Source organism: Pseudopipra pipra, chromosome 13 (assembly GCF_036250125.1).
Source record: "Pseudopipra pipra isolate bDixPip1 chromosome 13, bDixPip1.hap1, whole genome shotgun sequence".
Taxonomy (NCBI): Eukaryota; Metazoa; Chordata; class Aves; order Passeriformes; family Pipridae; genus Pseudopipra; species Pseudopipra pipra.
In genome coordinates, this window is record NC_087561.1 from 6,158,493 (window position 1) to 6,181,120 (window position 22,628).

General features: G+C 46.7%; 1 protein-coding gene across 3 annotated transcripts in view; it reads right to left on the reverse strand.

Moving 5' to 3' along the window:
- Nucleotides 1-22,601, reverse strand: part of RNF128 (ring finger protein 128) — a 33,725-nt gene extending 11,124 nt beyond the window's left edge. The window contains exons 1-2 of one of the 3 annotated variants that reach the window (XM_064669806.1): nt 22,058-22,601; nt 582-829 (exon numbers count right to left, since the gene is read on the reverse strand). In XM_064669806.1, the coding sequence (XP_064525876.1) occupies nt 582-829; nt 22,058-22,463 (654 nt within the window). In that variant the 5' untranslated portion in view covers nt 22,464-22,601. Of the gene's footprint in view, nt 1-581; nt 830-12,143; nt 12,606-15,096; nt 15,645-22,057 lie in introns of those variants that run through there. The other 2 variants (XM_064669805.1, XM_064669804.1) reach the window with 2 other exon arrangements.
- Between the last annotated feature and the right edge of the window lie 27 nt (nt 22,602-22,628).

Below are 22,628 nucleotides of genomic sequence, written 5' to 3' on the forward strand. Positions count from 1 at the left end.
TTGGACAGAAGAAAGTTACTTGGATACGTAGGTCATTAGCATCTCACTTCCATGAGTTTAAAGAGCACTTTAACAGTGCTTTTTTTAACTTCTCTTTGAGGCTGTTACTGCAATTCTCAGAAAGCTTTCAGTCAGAAAGCAGCTTTCAACAGGCAGCAGCCTCCCCACCTGTGGCCAAAGTCATGCCCCATTTTGCAGACACACTTCCATCATGTTTCCTGTTACAGCAGGCACATGGGCAGTGCTATGTGGGAAGGGTGAGGGTCAGCTAAGAGCAGTTTAGCTCCCTCACAGCCTCCAATACATCAGCATTAGGGCTGCACTGCAGTTCAGGGCCTAAAATTTGTAGGAGACACAGTTAACTAAACACAGTCAACTGTTTTCTCCAGACAGTTTACTTTTTGCTGTTCTTTAGGAAAGTTTTAAGCTGCTCAAAGATGTATCTTTTAGTACTTTAAAGATCACATGCCTTCCTGTGGAACAAACAAATTCAGTCATTTTGGAGCTTAACCAGCATTTTGCCCTTAAGATCCACACCACGGAGGCCTGGGGATATAAAAAAATCAATGGCACTGACTCACCTGCTCCCTGGACTGGGCCCTTGCAACAATGAGTCTCCGAGCAGAGTAAGAGACATAGCAGCCCAAGGTTGCTGCTGCAACAACGAAAAACGACACGGAGATGAAGAGGATGGTGAAGATATTCATGGAGAGGCTTCGCTTCTTCCCCACTTCGATGACCATTGTCACTCTCATGCCGCTCTGAATCCGCCGCAGGATCTCCATGCCTTTCAGGTTGCCAATCATAATTGCAACAATCTTTTCAGCACCTGCAAAGGAGAAGGGGAATCCATGTACAGTTACCAGGTGTTGTACCAGTGTCTTAGATGTTCCAGTTCAAGTGCTACAGTAAAGACTGTGGGAAGTTTCTAACTGGTATTTGTAGATTCACCATGAGCTGACTGAGCAAGTGTCATCACCATATGCTTGTCCAGTTGAAAGGTACATTCAATTACCTGTGAGCTGCATATTTAGAGCATATTTAGAATTCACTCATCTCCATAGCACTCCTCACTCATATATAGGACACTCACTGTCCTATTTAGACACAACACTTTGGTGATTTACATTTTAACATGCCTTTGAACTACACAAAGTTAAAAATAAATCCTCTACAGAGTGAGGTCACGAAGGATTGCAGTATCTGTGTGGGAATTGCTTCCTGTAATGGATCCGACTTCTTTCCTGTTCCGCTGCCACTTCTTAACACCTCTTTTCTAAATTTGACAGTACTGTTGAGTACTTCCCCAGACACTGAGCAGTCAATGCCATAGATCAGCCTTTGCTTCTGTATTCTCAGCAGCAATTGAGAAATCATTTGAGTGAAATTTGGTTGTGAACTATAAATGTTTTTGTGAGTTTCTAATGCAAATTCAGAGGGAAGCAAATATGGAGGGAGGTATGCTCAGCTTTTAAACAGTTGGGGGCAAGATGGCAAACACCATCTTGATTTTAACAACAGGTTTTATTCACTCAGTTGAACACCATGACAAGTCAAAGAAACAAAAAGTTTTATGGTAGGAAGAAATTTCAACCAACTCCAGTCCCCAAGTACAGACCAGAAGAAACTGCTTTCCTTTTAGTGACATGCAAGGGCTTGAGGACATTTGATACCATTTGCAGGAACTTCAGACAGTCCCAATGTAACAGAGAAGCTCTTAAGAGGTAAAGATAAAAAACAAACAAACAAACAAAAAAAAAACGGGGAGAAAGGGAGATGAGTAAATTATCACTGGTATCTCTCTAAACTAAATACAAGAAAAATAGATTTGAAAACTGGCTGATCAGGAGTTCTGCTGCATTAAACCATCACCTGCACAACATTCATAATAGACATTGCATGGTGGAGGAACAAAAGACTGTTCCAGAAGTGCTATTTTTAGCTAACCTCCCAGCCAAACACTTTTATGGGGAGACCAATTGTTTGTCCCTCTGCTAAGAGAAACCTTACCCAACTTTCAGATACCAAAAAACTAGAATTGGTGCTAAATCACAAAGGCTGTCATTGGAGAAAGTGCTCATTAGTTTTCCAGCTTGTTCACATAATGTCTGTGACCCAGCATGGCAAGCAACCCTCCTTAGTGGGACTAAACTTTAATGAGGACATCACACAGAAAAGAGGAAAAAGTAATTTAAAAAATAAAAACCAGCCAACCTGCAACTACTGTCCTTTAAGATGAACTAGGGGTTATACATCAGTTAGAAAATGAGTCGGAGTCAGGTGTTAGGAGCAAGCAAAGAATTAAGCATGGGTCAAGTCAGATGCTGAGACATGCTTTCATAAGCATGGAAGAAAGTGTGAAAGATCAGGCTATAACAATGAGAAAATAAAAAGCCTACCAAAAAAAGGAAAAAAGGCTTGTTCTGCCTTATGTCCCTTCGCTTCTGCACATCTCACAGCAAATATAGCTTGTGGTTATGCACAACACAAGACGCAGCGTGGGGACTCCTGTTAATGAAACATCACCATCAGCCTGCAAAACCACTCCAGCTACTAAGCCATCTGCTGTGGATGAGTTTTACCCTTAAAGAAAAAAACATCTTCCATTTAAGTCTCAAGCTGATCAGTTCACAAAGATGTCTTTAGATGACAGCTTTAATTCCTCCTCACTCTTTTCACCCCCAGAGATTTCTCTTGCAATTTCAGCTCTGCTTTAGATAAGCACATGCAAGCACCAGCTGGTGGCTTTGACACTGTTTCAACAAGGGCAGAAGAGTGACCATTTCCATCAGCACCACGTTTAGGACAACTGCTGTGCTTCTAGAATAAAAGCATTAGGATCACTCCCACCCAACACTCCCTGAGCTGCTGGATGGGTCCCACCTTGACAGGTACTGAAACGTGTTACGGTGGCCTTGAAACAATGACCTGGACAGAGACTCGAGCATCACACTGGAAACAAGGTATTTGAGGGGACATCTGCACAGGTGTCCCAAGCACGGCAGCTGCCCTCAACTGTCAGCTTTCTAACCCTCCAGACTGCAGCAAAGCAAAAGAAAAGTCAGTTAGTTGTGCATGGCAAAAACCTCACAGAAACCCAAGCTCATCATCCAGGTGTTGTCAGCTTTTGTGGTTCAGGTAAAGGTTCTCTAACAGTTTTTAAAGGACACTAGAAGGTGAAATTAAGCTGCTGCCTGTTTGGCTAATAATGGGCTCACTGCTAAACAGAAGCAAGACCTGTTTAGTTAAACATTTCCCAGCCTCTTTCCTTTCTCATTCCCTGTGAAACTGGAGAGGGTAAGTTATTCAAGTCTTTAGAGAAACCCAGCCTGCCTCTGTAGATTTGGAGTTTTGCAGGAGGTACCTGCTGGTACATCAAGGCAAGGTTCAGATCTCAGGGCCAAACAATCCCCTGACCAAAGACAACTCAAGGACTCCAGCCCTAAGTCAGCTCCTCTACCCCCACTCAAAAGTAGTTTCTCAGCTTGTTCAGGCATTGGAACCATTTTGCAGTGTTTAAACCAAGCAAATTCCGCTTCAATTAAGACATGAAAGACCCCTTCATTTTGGTTTAAAGGCCTCAGTGTAGCTTTGGGCAAATTCCATAGACTGTTCTTTTCTTGGATAGCAAAAGCCAAACCCCTACAATGTCTCTATCACCATTTACCATGAACAGGATGTAATATTGTTAGGGGACCTTTTCCTCTTTGGGAGCAGACCAAGCTGCAACACCATTGGGTGAAAACATGTGAGGAAGGCAACAATCCTGAGGGCATTTTTAAGAAATAAGGTATAAAAGATGATAAGTAGGCAAGTTATTTCAGAACAAGGAAAAGCTAGCATGCCATACACAAACTCCAACATTTTTGATTCTGTAATTTTCCCCCTCCTTTCTGAAATTCCAAAGTTTTGTATCATCTTTAAGTAGAGTGAAATTAAGTTTCTTTCACTTTGTCCAGAGAGTGCCTGTGCAACCTGCGCCTCTGCCGTGGTACAGCTGTGTTGTTTCTCCCCAGAACCAAAGCAGCTCACCCCAACACTTCACTCAGGAATACCCCCACACAGCCCTTGGTCCTGTGGAACCTGCAATCCATTTCAACAGCCCCAGCTGACCACCATGTGAGCCACTCACTCAGAAAGTGCAGAATGGAAGAAATTACTTCTGATTTTGAATGTTCACATACAAAAAAAAAAAAAAAAAGGCAAAAAAAAAAGCAAAAAGCAGACTTTGGAGTTTGAATTCTCAAAGAAAGGTCAGGCTCTCCTTAACCAGAGCAGAATCAATATCTGAAGGCTCTTTCAAGAGATTAAATACAAACTCTGAACTTGATGGCTGTATCTTTGCTTTTATCTACATGATATGGTACTTTCAGCACACAAAATCAGCACTAGCTGTGTCATCAGCCTTAGTCAAAGAGGTAGAGGTATTCCCCTGGTACCCCTCCAACTCCAGCATCAGCAGAAAGGCATTAGGAGATCAAGCCATCTCCTGTACTTTAACATGAAAGACACTGTCAGTTGACACTCCAAGCATTTCCCACCAGATCAGCACACCTGACTCCTCAGGCATGTAAGAGGAGTATCTGATATACTGGCTTCAGGTTTAAAAAAAAAAAAAAAAAGAAAAGAAAAAGACATCTTAAATATTGCTTATCTCACTGTACTGGGATTTCTGGTGGTTATCGAACAGGCCTGTACAAGCTTAATGTTATCTGTTACAGTAGGAAGGAAAATAAACTACCATTGTACACAGACTGATCTGGTATTACTGACGTGACGTAATTCACCTCAGGTGACAGGCGAGCACTGCACACAGAAGCCATCATGTCTCAGCACTACACCACTCCAGGGACACGAGGGCTCTCCCTGGCCTCAGACACTAGGAAACCAGAGCCTGCAGGCCAGCTCTGCTCTCATCCATGGTGCACTGTGGACAAAAAAGGGTGCTGACTGCTCTCATCCAGACGCATAAGGCAAAATCTCATCAGGAATGTGCCCATCCCCACAATCATCCTCCATCGCAGACACTGTCAGAGGAAACGCCTTTATTGTCCTGCAATAAGCTCTCCCCTTTGCAAGAGGGGAGGGTGACTGAACTCATAGTTCAGGAACAACTTAAGCCTGGATAAGCTGACATGTTCATAGGCTTGTCCCTTCTCCTTCCCCTGCTCTGCCTGTTCTCCACTCCAAACATTACCTAGCACCAAGATAAAAGAATTGCTCACTTCCAGGCTATTTTGCAGTTATTTAAAGTAACAGCCCCTTGTGACCTCAGCTTTTTGATTGAACTGTCTTCTTCCTCACACTATCTCCTAGGCTTAATTAAATCTACTTTCAGCTTGCTTTACTTGACAGATGGCACTATGCCTGATCTCTTCCTCCTCAACACACAAAGCCTTTCAGCTCCCAGAGGTAAACATTCACACAAAATCATGGAATGGCTGGGGTGGGAAACAACCTCTGGAAATCATCTAGTCCAACCCCCCTGCTAAAGCAGGTTCACCCAGAACAGGTTGCACAGGATCACATCCAGACAACTTTTGAATATCTCCAGTGAGAGAGACTCCACAACCTCTCTGGGCAGCCTGTTCCAGTGCTGTCACCCTCACGGTAAAGTTTTTCCTCCTATTCAGGTGGAACTTTCTGTGTTTCAGTTTGTGCCTGTTACCCCTTGTTCTGTCACTGGGCACCACTGAAGAGACTTTGGTCCCATCCTCTTGACACCCACTCTTAACATATTTTTTGCTGATAATAAAACATATTTTATTGATGAGGTCCCTTAGTGTTCTCCAGGCTGAACAGGCCCAGCTCCCACAGCTTTCCTCACAGGAGAAATACTCCAGTCCCTCATCATCTTCATAGCCCTTCCCTGGGCTCAGTCCAGGTGCTTTTCCTAATGCACCCTAAGATACCTTTGGCCTTCTTGGCACAAGTGGCTCATACAGAGTTTGTTGTCCACCAGGACCCCCAGGGCCTTCTCCACAGAGCCGCTCTCCAGCAGGTCAGCCCCCAGACTGTACTGGTGCCTGGGGTTATTTCTCCCTAGGTGCAGGACCCGTGTTGAACCTTCTCCACCCAGCTCTCCAGCCTGCCCAGGCCTCACTGAATAGCAGCACAGACTTCTGGTGTACCATCCACTCATCCCAATTCTGTATCATCAGCAAAATTGCTCAGGGCATGTGCTGTCCCTTCATCCATGTCACGGATGAATACGGTGAACAAGACAGCAAGACACACGAAAAAGTGTTAAAAGGTGGCAGGAATACTCAGGAATGAAAGGCAAGGTCTTAAAAAGAAACTAAATTTTTAAAAAGGGGGAGAGGACCATTACAGAAATTTAAATATGAGGCAGAGCCTTAGAAGAGTAAGGACAGCACAGTGAGATTAGAAGAAAGGGAAGAAGAGAAATTCCCTGATAACTGGTGTTAGTGTTGCAGAAAAGGAACCCTGCTCTGGAGAGTTCATGCCCACAGTGGTCTTTGCCTGGAGGAACATGCCACCACATGCTCCTCACCAACACAGCATTTATTAATGGGACTAACATGTTAGCCTAAGGAGACTCCTCGGAGAGGATGGCCTCCAGATGGGCCAAACGTTTCTGTGGAGAAGGAAGATTTCCACACTAGGAAGTGAGGGGAAACTTTACCAAACAGGCTCAGTGTCTGAAGGAGCACATCAAGACCAAAGGTAGTTTTACATGATGTGAGTTTCCATTGGTCCACAGGGGATACTGGAGGTGGAAACAAACCTGCACTCTATTTAGTTTAGACAGTGTTATTATTTGTCGAGTGAATCCAACAATTACCAGCCTTTTTCTTCCCCCCCCCCTCCCCTTTCTGAGCCTTTAATACCTATGTAAATGCTCTCAGGCCCTAAATCTTAGAACATTTATAACATGAAATCATCATTTAAAACAGCATCCAAAACAGTAACACTTATTAAGGGCACAGAGATTAATGAGACCTGTAGGATGGCTCTCTTCACGTGCTCTTTGGTCAGTGGCACTCGCAAGAGTAAAGTATCACCTTTCAATCTAGCAAACAACATCTAATATCCCCTGGAGAAACAGAGAGCAACATTCCCTAATGAAACTTCTTCACTGAATTTACTCAACAGCTTTCAGCAGTTTTGATTTAGTAAATACATTGCTCACCCTCTTTGAACGAGACTGAGCTCACCGCTAAATATCCCTTGCTCTCCACATGCTGGTGGCAGCTAAGTGCTCACTGGGAACAAGTGAGTTTGAGAAAGCTAATGGTAAAATGATGTAAGTCAGCACAGTGTAAGCCAGAAGGCATCTGTCTGTGGAAAGATGACAGCTCACACTGGATACAGTGGGGAACCGTGCTGAGCTGATCACTGTGTGCTCACCAGCACATTCAGGACTGGAGGCAAACAAGCACTGTCATTGTTTTAAGGACATGATGTCCCACACAATGAAGCCTCTGCTACCACAGCTGTCACTTAGGATTTTAATTCATCCTTTCACATTTCAACAGCCCAGTAAACCCAAAGAGCAAGGGCACTTCACAGACCTATTTCAGGCTATCTAAAGGGTGATGCCTTTTCCTGCGGTTTTCCATGGCACAGAGGTACCTAAATTATATCACAAAGAGCAGTGGCAGGGATCAGAAGTTGTCAATAGCACTAGTTAGTCTATCCAGCTTCTCAGTGCCTCTCCTGCTTGCTCACAGACCTTGGTGCTGTGGGCAGCCCCAACTCACTGTCACACCCCACCTTACCCTGCAGGTGGGGAGATCAGCCAGAGACCCACGTACCAGGGCTGGTTGTCTGAATGCCACTACAGCTGTGACATTAATTTACCCTAAACCAGGCAGCCAGGAGAACCAAACTGAGCACATAAAGACAAATTTGCAGCACATACAAATGGAAGAGTTAATTCTCAGATGCAAAGAGCTACAAACTCCAGACACTATGGACTGCAAATACCATTGAGGCACAGCAGATGCATGCAAGGTCCTTCTCAAAAAGGAGTGCTGGTAGGAAGGGCTAAATAATCTGCAGTCTCACCTGGCCATGGCCAGGTAACATGAGAGAGCAAGTGTCATCAATTAGACCTTGCATGCTCATTCCTCACCTCAGATGTCCTCAGCACAATTCTTCACTCACTGCAAAGGAGAGGTACTCTAGTTGTTTACAGAATGCTTACAAAGCCTCAGCACAGCCTGCCTTGGGATTACAATTCTGTCTCAATCTTTAACAATTTTACAGCTCACATCAGCCTTTTAATACCATGAAGAAGTTTTAGCTTGTTTCTGAAGATCACACCTCATACGAAGTTGGAGCAGAGCACAATTAGACACTTTTGCCATACACTGTTTTCTCTAAGCATATGGAGATAAGCCTTTACCTCAGTGAAATTCCTGCAGAACAAGTTAAGTGGCTGTGCTACATATTTAACCTTTCCTTCCCCTTTCACCCACTGATGCAAGTTTACACTTGAACCAGATCTTGTTAGCCTGAGACATGCTTTTACTGCTAGCCAGAATTATTTAGCTGTGTTCCCCCAGAATAAGCCTTCTTCAGATCAGGTGATGTGCTTCTCAAGTCTAGAGTTATACCACAAGAAAGAAACCAAAGAAAATTTTCACAGTTGCTTTCTGACCTGCAAGGAATCCTTCTCCACCAGCTGCAGGGACATAATGAACACCAAAGAATGCTTTCCATGGGTACTACCACACCCCCAAGCCACCTAACAGCCTGGTTCTACCTTAAGGCAAGGTCCACCTTTAAAACAAATCAACTCTTGCCCTGCACTTTTTCCCCCACATGTTGCTGGTTTTCTCCAATCAAATGTCTTTTTCAGAAGGTCAATAGAGATTACAGAGAGGTGCAGTTATGAGCACACAGAACTGTACTTTGAAACCTTGCTCAGCCTGCCACAGAGCGGTACCATCTCCTTAAACTACCCACAATTAAAACTCAAGTTTGCTAATTGATACAGGTTTGCGCTTATAAAAGCACAAAGTAAATGTTACTTTGGACTCCATGAAATTCTTGGCATTCTACATGTTAAAGATGATTAGGCAGGACTTGATCATATCTGATTTGGCTATTTATTGTGTTCCGTTGTTTTTATTGTCAGGGTGGATTGTTTTGTTGGGTTGTTTTTGTTGTTTAGTTGGGGTTTTCTTTGGTTTTGGGGTTTTTGTTTTTGGGGGGTTTCTTTGTTGTTTTTGTGTGTGTGTGTGTGTGTGTGTGTGTGTGTGTGTGTTTGGGGGGTTTTTTGGGGGGGGGTTGGTTTTTTGTTTGTTTGTTTGTTTTTAAATTGGCAAGCCAAAAGGTTATATCAGAGCACTGATACGAGCAATAAGGAATTCATCAGACCAAACATGATAAGAAAAAATTCTCTGGAAGCAGGATGAGTAGGACAAACACTGCTTCAAATACAGGCCCATTTAAGTCTAAACAATAAAGTTGCTTCAAAAGCCAAGTTTGACAGCCCTAGAAAAACATACATAGCACTTTCAGATAAGGTTCTCTTACTAACTTCATGTTTTGTTGCTACCAAGGTTCTGTGAAGAAAAGCATGTTGTGCCATATATTTTATCAAAGCCCCATAATATTTTATCAGAGAAGGAGATCTTCCTTCTCTGCCAGGCAGATAACAGCTCCTGCCCTCAGCACTGCTGGCAGTAGGAGATGCTACCCCAGGCATGTCAAAGCTCTGAGGCTTTTGCCCCAGCAAAGACATCTCCCCACTACTTCCCATTGCCTCAGCTTGGAGGAAGTGCTTGGCTTTGTCTGGTTTCACTTGATGGCATATGATAGCCCCAGTTAGAGCAGAAATGAAGCCAATGAGGAAACTCAGACTGTGAAGTCACCGTTAGCACAGCTACAGCCGTTACAGCCACGGCGGGAGCTGTACTTGCACAAAAACTGTTCTTTATGAGCAGGGCCACCTTCAACGCTGCCTCCAGAAGAGTTGGGGCATCCAGTGCCACCAACAGAGGCCAGGAGACCCATTCCAAAGCACAGTTCAGCAAAGAGAGTATGACCAGCTCTCACCTCCTAAGTTTGAGGTGCAGTGCTGTAGGCTGACCTCATCAGCATTACACAAGCAGTATCCTGCACTTGGCAAACTCAGTGAGGCTGGTGACTTGTACCTTGCTTCACCTCAGCTGGGCTGTGTTCAAAGCCTGCAATGTTTGTCAAGTTTGGCTGGAGAGCACTGGCTCCCAGAAGGAGCAGAAGGCAGGACTGGCCCAAGCACAGCATGTCACCAAAGCCCCGTCAGCAGAAGGAAGAGCACTGCTGTGGGAAGAGGCAAGAACAGGGACTCACAGACAAACGTGGTGCTAGAGGAAGAACTCAAGCCCAGAGAAGAAGGGAGGCTGGAACAGGAAAGAAAGTGAGGGACTAAAACAAGGACAAGCAACAGCAGCAACAAGCTTAGCCCAGTAATTGTGCTAGGACATGGCAAGGAGGAGTCACACAGATTAAATATGTGGTTTGACAGAAGCTGTCTTCTCCAAGCAGTCCCTGTCCTATTTGTCTGCAGTTCAGCTGGGAAGTTTCAACATGCCCTCAAGCCAGTAACCCATCACACAGGATAATCAGGACAGCTAGAGCCACTCTGACATAAATGTCTCAGCAGAAAGCTTAAGGACAGCACAGGAAAAGGAGGGAGCTCTTCTTGGAGCAGACCCTGCAGAGAGCACATGGCTTATTTCAAGAGGCAGCTCCTGGCAAGGTTAAGATGCTTTAAGTCTCCCAGCAGCCAGGATGGAGGAGAGGGCAGGAGCACATAGCCCTTCCCCTCAATAACAGGTTCAGCAGTGACCTACCCAAGCCACCAGTGCCAAGGGAGCTCCTCCAAGAGCTGCAGGATTAGGCAGGCACACAGTGAACAGGGCTCAAGGCAGGGATGCTCTCGTCAGTTCAGCAGGAGGAATTCACCCAGCAATAGCCAGATCTCAATAACATTTGTCAGCTGATGATTTGATTACATAAGAAAGCTCTGCCTCAGAAAGGCCTGTCCAGACTGTATGTTTTGAATTCTTAAAGCAGAGTACCAACAGTCCTACAGTTCATTAAGATTGCACACAGTGAAAATCCAGAGGCAGCTACTGTTTCCTTGTCTCACCAGAACACTTGCCTTCATAGCTAACAGACAGAAATCCTCTCCACCCCTTCTAAGAGGGGTCCTGCAAGGATATAACTATTTTTTTAACCACTCAAAGTTTGAAGACGCACCGTTTTCTTTTTTCACTGTTTTATTTCACTCCAGAAGACGTGGCTTTCCAAAACAGCACCACTTCACAGAATTCCAACATGCCCAGCAGGTGTGTGCACATCTGTCCAACAGCTGGACAGAGCCACCAAAGCCACTCACCCTGCTCAGCCTGTCACCAGAAGGCATTTACACAGCCTTCAGCCTAATGCTGCAGGTTACATTAGCCTAAACACAGTCAAATCTCATTCTTCATTTGAGAGATGGGCAGGTCAGAGAAAAAAACCAAAACACTTCTGGCAAGTAGGAGACTTTCTACAGCAAGAGAAGAGGGGCTCTGTCATCAGCGTCTCTAAACTGCAAAATAATCTTTAAAGGGATTCAGCTTCTTCCACTGCAAGTGGAACTTTACTGCTGAAAAGTTACCTACAGAAGAGTCTCGTGCTCCATCTCTTTCTGAGCTGGTTAGTGGAGGCATAGGGAGAAATGGTGTCTGAGCATGGAAACCCAGCCTATTTCACGGCCCAAATCAACTCCACACACTTAACAGGCTTTAAAAACCTCAGCATCCACCACTGCTGGCGGATACCGGCTCAGGCCAGAAACCCAAACCAAGTGGAGACATCGCCAGCCCCGCACACCTACAGCCCGGGCCCGGCCCGGCCAGAGCGCTCGGGGAGAGCCCGCTCGCCCTCAGCCCCAGCCCCCGCCGCAGCTTTCGCGAATGGTTACTCATTAATCAGAGGAAAACCAACAGCAGCCACAGCGCACGGAACAGCACCGGCCAGAAGCTCCCCCGGTGCGGGAGAGGCTGGGACATTCCCGGCACTTACTGAGGAGCCGCGCTAGGATGTGCGGCGGGGGCCGAGCCCGGGCAGTGCCCCGTTCCCGCACCGCTCCCAGCGCGGGGACCCCTCTGTGCCCCAGCCCGCCCGCCCCCGGCGCTCACCGTGGTGGGACATGGGCAGCACCTCGTTGCCGGTGCCGCGGTAGTTGTAGATGACGGCGGCGGCGGCGCCGCGCTCCGCGGCCAGGCGGATCTTGTCGGCGAAGGAGCAGCCGCCGCCGCGCTGGATGAGGGCGAGCCAGCCCGGGGAGCCGCCGCCGGGCGGGGGGGCCCCGCTGAAGTTGGTGAGCGCGTTGCAGGCGTTGAAGGCGTCGGGGCTGTCGGGCAGCACCAGCAGCCCCTCGGCCGACTGCAGCGGCGAGTCCAGCCCGTACAGGCCGCTCTCGCCCGCCTCCCACCCGCTCCGGTTGCGGTCCGCGCCGCTCTCCCACGACACGTTCAGCCAGGCGGTCCAGGCCGCGGCCGCCGCCGCCCCGCGGGGACCGGGCGGCGGGACGGCACAAAGCAGCGCGGCCAGCGCCAGCAGCGCGGCCCCCGACGGCATCCCCGCACGGCCCGGCCCGGCCGCGCCGCCGCCTAAAGCCGCCGCCGCGGCTGCCGGGGGAGGAGCGGGGCCGCCCCCGCCGCGGCCCGCCCCCCGCACCGCACCGCCCGCCGCCGCGGCCCCGCAGGGAACCCCCGGCCCCGCCGCGACCCCCGCCGGAACGGAGACCCCCGAGCGCTGCGGCCCCGACGGGGGTGAGCGGGGTGCGCATCCAGGCGTCCCCCTCGCCGGATCCCCTCCCGGGGCAGTGCGTCACCAACACGTTTTTCCCGGGGGGACGCGGAGGGTCACCCACCCGGGTCACCTCTGACAAGTGATGGTTCCTGCTGACATCGCCTCTCGGGGTGATGGCTGACCCCCCGCGTGCCTCTCAGGAAGGGGGGCTCACCCCCTCCTTCACCACCCGGCACAGCAGTCTCCTCACCCAGCCCGCACCAGTGCCCACAGCCCACGGAGCACCGGGGGCTGGCTGTGGGGACCCCTGGAACGGGCGAACCCCTGACGCCCCACAGGCACAGAGGCACCAGCATGTGGTGCCCGGCCGAGAAACAGCCACTTCCCGCCGCCGAGTTCATGTTTGCTGAACATCCCACAGCGAGCCATGTCAGTCCTGCCGGGGAGCTGGCTTGTGGAGTACTGAGTTAGCACTGTTCACTCACCGGCCATTGGTGCCCCTGTCATTCAACAGATGCTATAAACCTGTCACTTCAGCCAACAACCCCTTTTTCTATTTATGTACTAGTTGTGTTTGCGTGGTTAATTATTATTTGATATATGGAGCTCACAACTAGAAGTCCTGTTTCTCCAGGGCCTTGCAGTTATTTCTAGGGCAGCCAGTTTGCAGGCACCAGTCCCTTGCTCTGGCACATACACGTTTTTGCCAGGTTGTCGCACATCAGGCAGTGAGGTCAGAGTGCTGGCAGTCACTGCAACCATGAGCGTGACAGGCTGTAGAGCCCTGCCAGGGAATTTGAGGCAACAAAGGAAAATAATAGGAGAAAGAACATTTCAAGCTCCTCTTCTCCACAGAGCCACTCTTCTGACTGAGAGGCTCTGTTCCTATCAGCTGCTCTGCAGGAATTGCCCCTAGCCCCAGGAGCTGCTCAAACACATCCCCATGCAGCCACATGTTACTATGTGCAGGCTGGGACTTTGGGTGGGACTTCATCATTGAGAAAGGAATATTCCTGGGCAGTGATTGCATGGCACAAGATCAGCTGCTGCCTATGCAATTGCCAAATTAATTAGCGTAAACACAGAGCTCAACCCTTAGTTGAACTGCTTAGTTTTTCCACCAGGCTTTGGGATAAGTCTGAATCCATGTGGTTGATAACCAGGAACTTGCTGTCCACCCGCACTGCCCATTTCTCATCCCTTGCCCTGTGCTAAGAGCATCACACTGAGCGTTACACAGTCAAACCCAGCTCAGGTTTGAAGGCCTCCCTAGGGGTGGGGCTTCGGAACCAGCCCGCTCCACTTCAAAATCAACCCTGTCCACCAGCGTCCACCCCCTCCAGCACAGCAGCTACCGGTTTTGGAAGCTCAGTAGCCCAGGGAGATTGGTTTGGTTTTGCTACTGCAATAGCAGCGTGCAGAGCAGGTAATGAAGAGCAGATGAAGCAATTTGCTCAAGATCAATACTGCTAAATACACAAAGCTTACTAAGCGAACCTTTTTGTCCTAACCTAAACAAACCTCTCATTTGCTCATTCCACATTTAAGTAGAAAACTTATTTCAAAAGTAACAGCTCTAGGTATAATCAGAAGTAAATCTATAAGCAAGCAGAGAGATGTGGTTTTGTTTTGAAACCTGTTCCATGTAAGAGCAGCGAAGAACTTAACACCCCCCTGAAAATATAACCAAGCTTTATGCAATCAACAGCAGCCAATCTGCTCAGCCTCAAATGCCTCCAAAGGGATGTTTAGCCCAGGTGTTTTCATGGACGGGGCTTGGTCAGATGACTTGCTCCAGAGTAGGAAGACTAGGTGTGCACTAAAGTATCCCAGGTTTTTAAGCCATCTGAAAACAAAATTAAGATACGAAAATGTAGCTTGTGACTGAGCTTAGGCACTATTCAGAATTAGAACAATGTAGAAAAAAAAAAGGCAAGATCTAGCTTGCAAAGCACATACCTATGCTGCAGACACTTGTAGGTTCATTTGTGTCCACTAACCTCGAAAAATAAACCGGTGTCTTCAAAGCAGACACCAAGGCTTTCTCTACATCACTCTCTAAAATAATTTGCAAGTGAAAAGCAGTGCTAACTTCAGAGACTCAACCCTTTGGCTACACTGCACCAAGCTCAGAACTTAACAGCAGGGTCTTTCTTACTAAGCACTCAAGTCAAGGCTCAAATTGCATAATACATTGTTTTCCCCATTGCATTTCTGGATGAGAGCAACCATCACCCACAAACACCCCTGTTTCCTCAGAGCCCAGCTGTGCTGTCCTGAACCCAACTGCAGAGAAAGAAATGGACACATTTCAGCTCTTCACACCCTTTTACTCACCAGGATGCAACATCACGAGGGGGTGGTTGCCTTTGCCCTGTGAATTGTAGATCACTGCTGCTGTTGCGCCCTTTCTGGTTGCCACCTGAATTTTTTCAGTAAAATTGCAATTGCCTCTTTCGATCAGTGCTATCCACGGCTCGCTCGTGACAGTGAACTCAGTATTTTTGTCACAGGCTTGATGATTCCCAGATGTTGGAATGCTCACAAGCCCCTGGGCACTGAGTCGAGGAGAATTGAAGCCATACAGGCCACATTCACAGCGCTCAAACACAGTCCTGTTGCTGGTGCTGTTGAAATAGAACAAACTTACAGAGGCCATCACAGACATTGCCTCTGTAGTGTTAAATAAAATTAAAAAATCCAGCAGGAGACAGAAAACCCACAACTGCTCAACTTGCTTCATTGCTTCTTCCTAGCAGTGGAAAATGCAGATGTCCAGATGTCTTTTCAGCTGCTGGTGATCCCTGTTGGAGCACAGCCTGCTGCAGAGTTGCAGCAGGAACCTGACACCACCAGGTGAGCTCTCCAAGTGTCAGGGAGCTCAGCGTACGCGTTGCCAGGTCCGGAACCCTGTGGACACGCCCAACGATTGCGGGGTAGCGGCGCAGGCGGAATGTCCTGCGGCCCAAACTTCCTGCTCCTTCTGCACAACACACATCACTTTCCCCCTCTTTCTCTCCCATCACCCCACAAACTCTGCCTTCCATGATGCTTCCCAAGACAGTGCTCAGGTGCCCCGCTCCTGTTGCAACTCGAGTGTCACTGCAGAGGAACAGGTCACCTTTCATGCAGTTACATAAGCTCAGGGTCCTCACTTCAGGATCAATCTGTGATGCAAATGGCCTTGTTACAAAGGTCAAAAGCAGGGGGGATGTATTAGAAATTATTAGAAAATTTACCCTTCTTACAGACAAAGATAACCAAGTCATTCTAAGCTGCATTTTCTCCTTTCGCATTCTTTCAGCCATCTACTCTGTTGGGTCCAGCTTGTTCTGGTGTTTATAATGGAATGATTGTGCTATTCTTTTATACCAATGCAAAAGATGTAGAATCATCTGAACTGAACACAGAAGCAAACTACCTCTGTCAGCCCATTTTCACATTCTAGCTTACTTTCAAGACGCACATTGAGGTGTTCGAATGATTATCACACAATTCTCCATTTCTGGCTGCAGGCTCTAGAGACTCTTTTTCTGAATATAGTCAGGGTCATATTCCCCAACAATTACTGGTATCACCTCTTGTTTTCTTAGATTAGAACAGAAAAAATGAAAACCTTACCAATGTGGACTGTCCAGTCCACAATGAAAATAAAGGACAAGTTGTAAAGTTATCAAGACCTTTTTTTCATGGTTTTCTGCAAATGTTATGCTGCAAACACAGTGGTGAAAGCCAAGAGAAGCTGCAATTGGTGGCACATATTGTGACAGAAGCTCGACCTAGTTCTCCAAGACAGGTCCTTGAAAAGAGGAAACATGACTCTGGAGAAGATTCCTGGAAAACTGAAACAGCTTTCAAGAAGTGAAACAAAAAATGCAAAGAAACAGTCCAAAGTGTTTACATATATTAATTCATTTATTTATATTCTTCACTTTTCTGTGTTGCACTAGTTCTACATCCCATTAATTCCAAATTGATCTTACCTCTAAGAGCTATGACTTAGCAAGTTTTGTACACTTAGAAGTACCATTAGCTACATACAGTCTGCCTTCCCCTGTTGTTTTTTTTTTTTTTTTAAATTAATGCTGGAAACATAAGAACCATCCCCAAGAATGGAAACATAATGCAAATGTAGGATTTCAGAGTACAGTGCTTTGGTCGGATATGAATTCTACTGGTAGGGAATGTGCTCCAATGGCATTTTACCCTCAGCTGTGGCAGTACACAGCAGCAAGAAAGGTGATTCCTGTGACGCTGTGCAGGAGTCAAGACTCAGTATCTTGGCTTACCATGGCAAAGTTAACATGCTTTGACAGACTCAGGATCAAAAATATTTTGGTTTTATTCTTGTGTCAATAAACACCAAGTGAAATGAACCATCCAGCAGGTTTCTTTGCAGAGAGGACCTTTGCTCCAGTGTGACAGTGGTGGTTTGGCAGGCAGGAGGGAGTCAGGCAGAGTGGTGGAACCACATACTAACACTGCAGCACTTCAGCAACTGAAGTCACCATATTAAATCCAGTTTAACTTAGGGGGGGTAGTGCCTCTATGGATTGATCCAGAGCAGTAAAATTCCAAGTCTACTACAAGCATTGAATATTCTCCAGGTACACACTGCAAGAGTAAATATCTCTCGTTTCCAGCTCTTGCCATGAAAAATTTCAAACAATACTCACGTAAAATAAAATTATATCCTCTAACGTCTTAAGTGGATGATCTGTATTCCACACCATTCCAATATTTCTTTCAGAGTTAGTAAGTCCTAACATGCAGGATGAAGTGATTAATGTTTAAAATGTTTAAAACTAAGCAGTGCAATACAGCAACAGCCTTTGCTGCATTTTTATGGCATCTACCCAGGGAGGGGCCCACTTACAAAACCACTTCTGTTCTTCAAGGACGTGCTGTGCACCAGTCTGGGAAGGGCCAGCAACTGGCTCTGCTTTCCTGCCATGCCACGAGCACAGAAGGTGTGTTTCACACCAGCACAGCCTGAAACTCAGGGAATCTTCCAAGAAGTGAAAAAAGTTCTTTCTTATGTAATTTCTTGCTTGTGTCCTCTGTTGCTTTGATTGGGCACCACTGAGAGGAGCCTAGCTCCATCATATTTACCCTCCCTGGCCTCATCAGGAGTTTGTACACACGGTTGAGAATCCCTCAAGCCTTCTCCACCCCAGCTCTCAGAGCCTCTCCTTGCAGCGGCTCCCGCTGGTGGAGGGCTCTGTGCCCTCCCTGTGTCTGCACCTCCACTGCATCAGAGACACAAACCAAGGAGATGATTTTCTTGGGCAATAAGTGGAAGAATTTAGTTTACACTGTGAGAACATTGACTTCGTGGAGGCATCTGGATGACTGTTAGCAGGGCCACTGACTTCACAAGGAATAAACAAAAAGGGAAGTTCATGGCATCTGCTTTTATACGGATGTTCTTGGAAGTTCATTTGTTTTCACATTCAAGTCCCACAAACTTTTCAGAGGTCGGACAAAGAGCCTGACTCTTTCTATGGGAAACAGAAGAGTTGGTGCAAAATGTGCTGTAAACCATAAATTACGTTGAATATCACATAAACAATATTTTGGAGAGGTAAGATGGGGAGCCTGACCAAGATTTTATACCAGTTTTCAAAAGAAAAGGTAAACTCAAACTCCTTTGTCAGGCATTTAGGCCACAAGTTTAAAATAGGTATTGCACCAACAGCTATTAAGTTCCTATCTCAAAATTCTTTTGGGAGAACAAAAGTTAGACTTGGAGGTTACAGAATATCCTGGAAACAGGCTGGAAGGAAATGCAGATCCACAGCCATTTCTTTCAGTTATTTTCAAGTTTGCTAATCATTTCTATATGACAGCCGAGCTGAGGTATCAGTTTGTCCCTGCTGTACAAGACTTCTGCCAGGGTCCTGCTTTTCCCGAGTCACAGCGGCTGTAACCAGGAGAGAGTTGGTTTTCACTGGCTCTGAGTAAACGCCTCGGAGAAAACCCTTCAGAAAACACCTGAAAATTTAGCTGAGCTGCTCTATTGGGCTGGCATCCAAACGGCAGCAGGAGCAGTGTTTCGGTGCCATCATTCCAACCCCCCGCACTCTCCCGGTTTCCCGAGGCCCGGCGGGAGAACGGGAACGGCGCCGGGGGCACAGCGCCCCCTGCCGGCCGCGCCCGGCGCCCCGCGGGCAGAACGGAGCCCAAAAACACCCCAAAACACCCCAAAACACCGCGTTTAGACTCGGCTCTGTGCCAAAAACTGCATCACTCCTGGGGCTCCCGTTTACTTTTTACGGAGCGGTGCTGGAAAACTGTTAGTACAGACGCATATTCCATTTCCTTTCCGGAGAAAATCAAGGGCTGGAGCTGCTCCAAAGAGGCGTGTTTCTCCCAGCACAAGCGGAGTCTCTGCACCGCTGGATCAGCCTAATGTCATGCAAAGAAGACACAAACACCTGCAGAAAACCTTCCCGATTAGAGCGGTGATAGGACAAGGTGGAATTGCTTCACACCGACAGAGGGCAGGGTTAGATAAGATATCGGGGAAAAATTCTTCCCTGTGATGGTGAGGAGGCCCTGGCACAGGTTGCCCAGAAGAAGCTGCCCCATTCCTGGTATTGTTCAAGGCCAGGCTGGACGGGGCTTTGAGCAACTTGGTCTAGTGGAAGGTGTCCCTGCCCATGGCAGGGGGGTTGGAACTAGATAATCTTTAAGATCCCCTCCAATTCAAACCATTTTATGATGATTCAATGACGATGATGATCATTTTCCCGCCAGTGATTTGTGTAATCAGAGAGGAATGGGAAAGTAGTTACTAATATTTTGACCTCTAAAATTTTCCACAGTAAAAGCTCCTAATAAATCAGTTTTATCTCAGGGGTGTGTTTGTGTAAAACAACAAACTAATACCCAGTATCAAGGAAAACTGATAAACAGGTAAAAGGACTTGCGGTAGAGGATGAGGAAGGAGTCAACATGATGGGAATTTTTTTCTCCTTGTTCCTACTCCGCAACTTTAAATTATCTTGTTTCCTGCACAGCTGGACTTTGCCCAGAACAAACTATTTCATTCCTGTAAGACTAACTGGGTGTGTTATGATGTGAAACACACACGTAACATTGTACTGTTGTAACAGAAAATAAGGTTGGCTGAGAAGCTCTGTTGATTTTATGGTAAAATCAATAAGAAGGGATGAAGATGGTGAGAAACTTCCCACCAAGGCCTAATACACAGGCAAGGTGCTGGGATCCCTGTAGCCTGCACAGTAGCAGAGAATACAGATGATGGCTGAAGACATCAGGGCTGGCCCCAAGCAAGAAGCATCTTTTTAACCCCAGAGGCTGCTGCTCCTGCTTTTTTCAGGAGCCCTCAAATCATTGTCAGCAGCAGGGCAGATTTTTCTTTCACTGCTCTGCCAACAGGGCATCTCATCTGCAAAGGTTCCCTACCCAAATGGAAGAGAGGATTAACCACCAAATCTCCTCAGACCTCTCTGGGAGATGCCACCATTGCAGATTCCAGCCAAACAGGAGATTTCCTTCCCCACCCCTGTGAACAACTCTGCTGGAAAAAAAAAAAAAATAAAATTCTCCAAGCACTCTGGCCCTTAGTGCTGTGCTGCAATGACCCCTCTGTCCCAGGCTTTCCCTGTTTTACCTAAAGGACATATGGCTGCACACTTTGCACTGGGAAACAAATACAGGGACAAGATGCTTCTCCTATAGTGATTAGTTAAAGAACTCATGACACTGAAGTATTTTGTCCCCACTGTGTGTAACAAAGGTGACTACTCCCCTGATTTATAAACCCATTTTGCCACCAAATAAATCATACTATCTACTTTAACCCTGCAGCACGACTATGGGAAATAGTCCTATAAAAAATCACAATTTGTCTTTGAGAAAACTAAATGAATTAAGAAAGATGGGACTTCACGTCTCATGAAGTACACTCTCAGGTGATATATCTGTTGCTTTCAAGATTTAAAATAACTTTTTAGTGCTAGAAAAAAAAAACCACTTTAAAAATCAGTATCTGCTTTCAGAGCTCATCATAAATATTTATCTTCTCTCTGGAGTCTAGTCTAACAGTCGAGTTGGTGGCATCACAGTCACTCAGTGTTCCATTGCCAGGTCCCAACTCCCTTCTCCCCAGCTGACCTCCAGCAGAACGGGCCGCCCTGCTCCGATCGCCTTGGGCCAGCTGGGGCCACCACTGCTTTCAAGAAACACAGCTGGCACCAGTTTTGCAGCTACATAAACCCAGTACAATTCTTTCTTTATTCATCCAGTGTTAGTACGAGCTAGCACACTCCAAAACCAAACAGAAAAAAGCAAGTTAATCCGAATCTTGACATGCCAGCCACTGGAGTCAAAATCCCCTTCTCCAGAGGCAGAACAAAAGCTTTGGTTTCATTGCCACACAGTTCCAATAAAACAATTAAGCACCATTTGCAAGCTCTGAGTCTGTCATGGCGTCAGGAGAGTCAGAGTTGTGGCAGTAAAACAAGCCATTGCACTCTGAGTGCCGTACAGCTCATTTTTTATTGTGTTGGGCAATTCCTATCAGGCAAACAAGCCTCAAATCAAAGCATTCCTGGAGCAGCTCCACCAAAGCATAGTTCAAGGAATTGGCTATGTATATGTGTACTTTGTACTAAAATGCTTAATAGACAGGTTGACCTGGAGGTACACAAAGAAATAAAAGCCAAGCAATAGAGTATCACAGTGACGTTCTCAGACCTCCCCTCGTGACAGAACCATAACTATTAGGGCTGGAAGAGGGGGTAATAATTTTGTCTAAACTTTCATCAGGGAATTGGGGAATCATAGGACAGGCTGAACTTAGGCACTATTCAGAACGAATAAGAACAATTTAGGAAAGGAAAAAGAAAAGCGATATCTAGCTTGCAAACTGCAAAGCACATACCTGTGCTGCAGACACTTGTAGGTTCATTTGTGTCCACTAACCTCGAAAAATAAACTGGTGTCTTCAAAGCAGACACCAAGGCTTTCTCTACATCACTCTCTAAAATAATTTGCAAGCTGTACAAGTGAAAAGCAGTACTAACTTCAGAGACTCAGCCCTTTGGCTACACTGCACCACGCTCAGAACTTAACAGCAGGGTCTTTCTTACTAAGCACTCAAGTCAAGGCTCAAATTGCATAATACATTGTTTTCCCCATTGCATTTCTGGATGAGAGCAACCATCACCCACAAACACCCCTGTTTCCTCAGAGCCCAGCTGTGCTGTCCTGAACCCAACTGCAGAGAAAGAAATGGCCACATTTCAGCTCTTCACACTCTTTTACTCACCAGGATGAAACATCACGAGGGGGTGGTTGCCTTTGCCCTGTGAATTGTAGATCACTGCTGCTGTTGCGCCCTTTCTGGTTGCCACCTGAATTTTTTCAGTAAAATTGCAATTGCCTCTTTCGATCAGTGCTATCCACGGCTCGCTCGTGACAGTGAACTCAGTATTTTTGTCACAGGCTTGATGATTCCCAGATGTTGGAATGCTCACAAGCCCCTGGGCACTGAGTCGAGGAGAATTGAAGCCATACAGGCCACATTCGCAGCGCTCAAACACAGTTATGTTGGTGGTGCTGTCGAAATAGAACAAACCTACAGAGGCCATCACAGACATTGCCTCTGTAGTGTTAAATAAAATTAAAAAATCCAGCAGGAGACAGAAAAACCACAACTGCTCAACTTGCTTCATTGCTTCTTCCTAGCAGTGGAAAATGTAGATGTCCAGATGTCTTTTCAGCTGCTGGTGATCCCTGTTGGAGCACAGCCTGCTGCAGAGTTGCAGCAGGAACCTGACACCACCAGGTGAGCTCTCCAAGTGTCAGGGAGCTCAGCGTACGCGTTGCCAGGTCCGGAA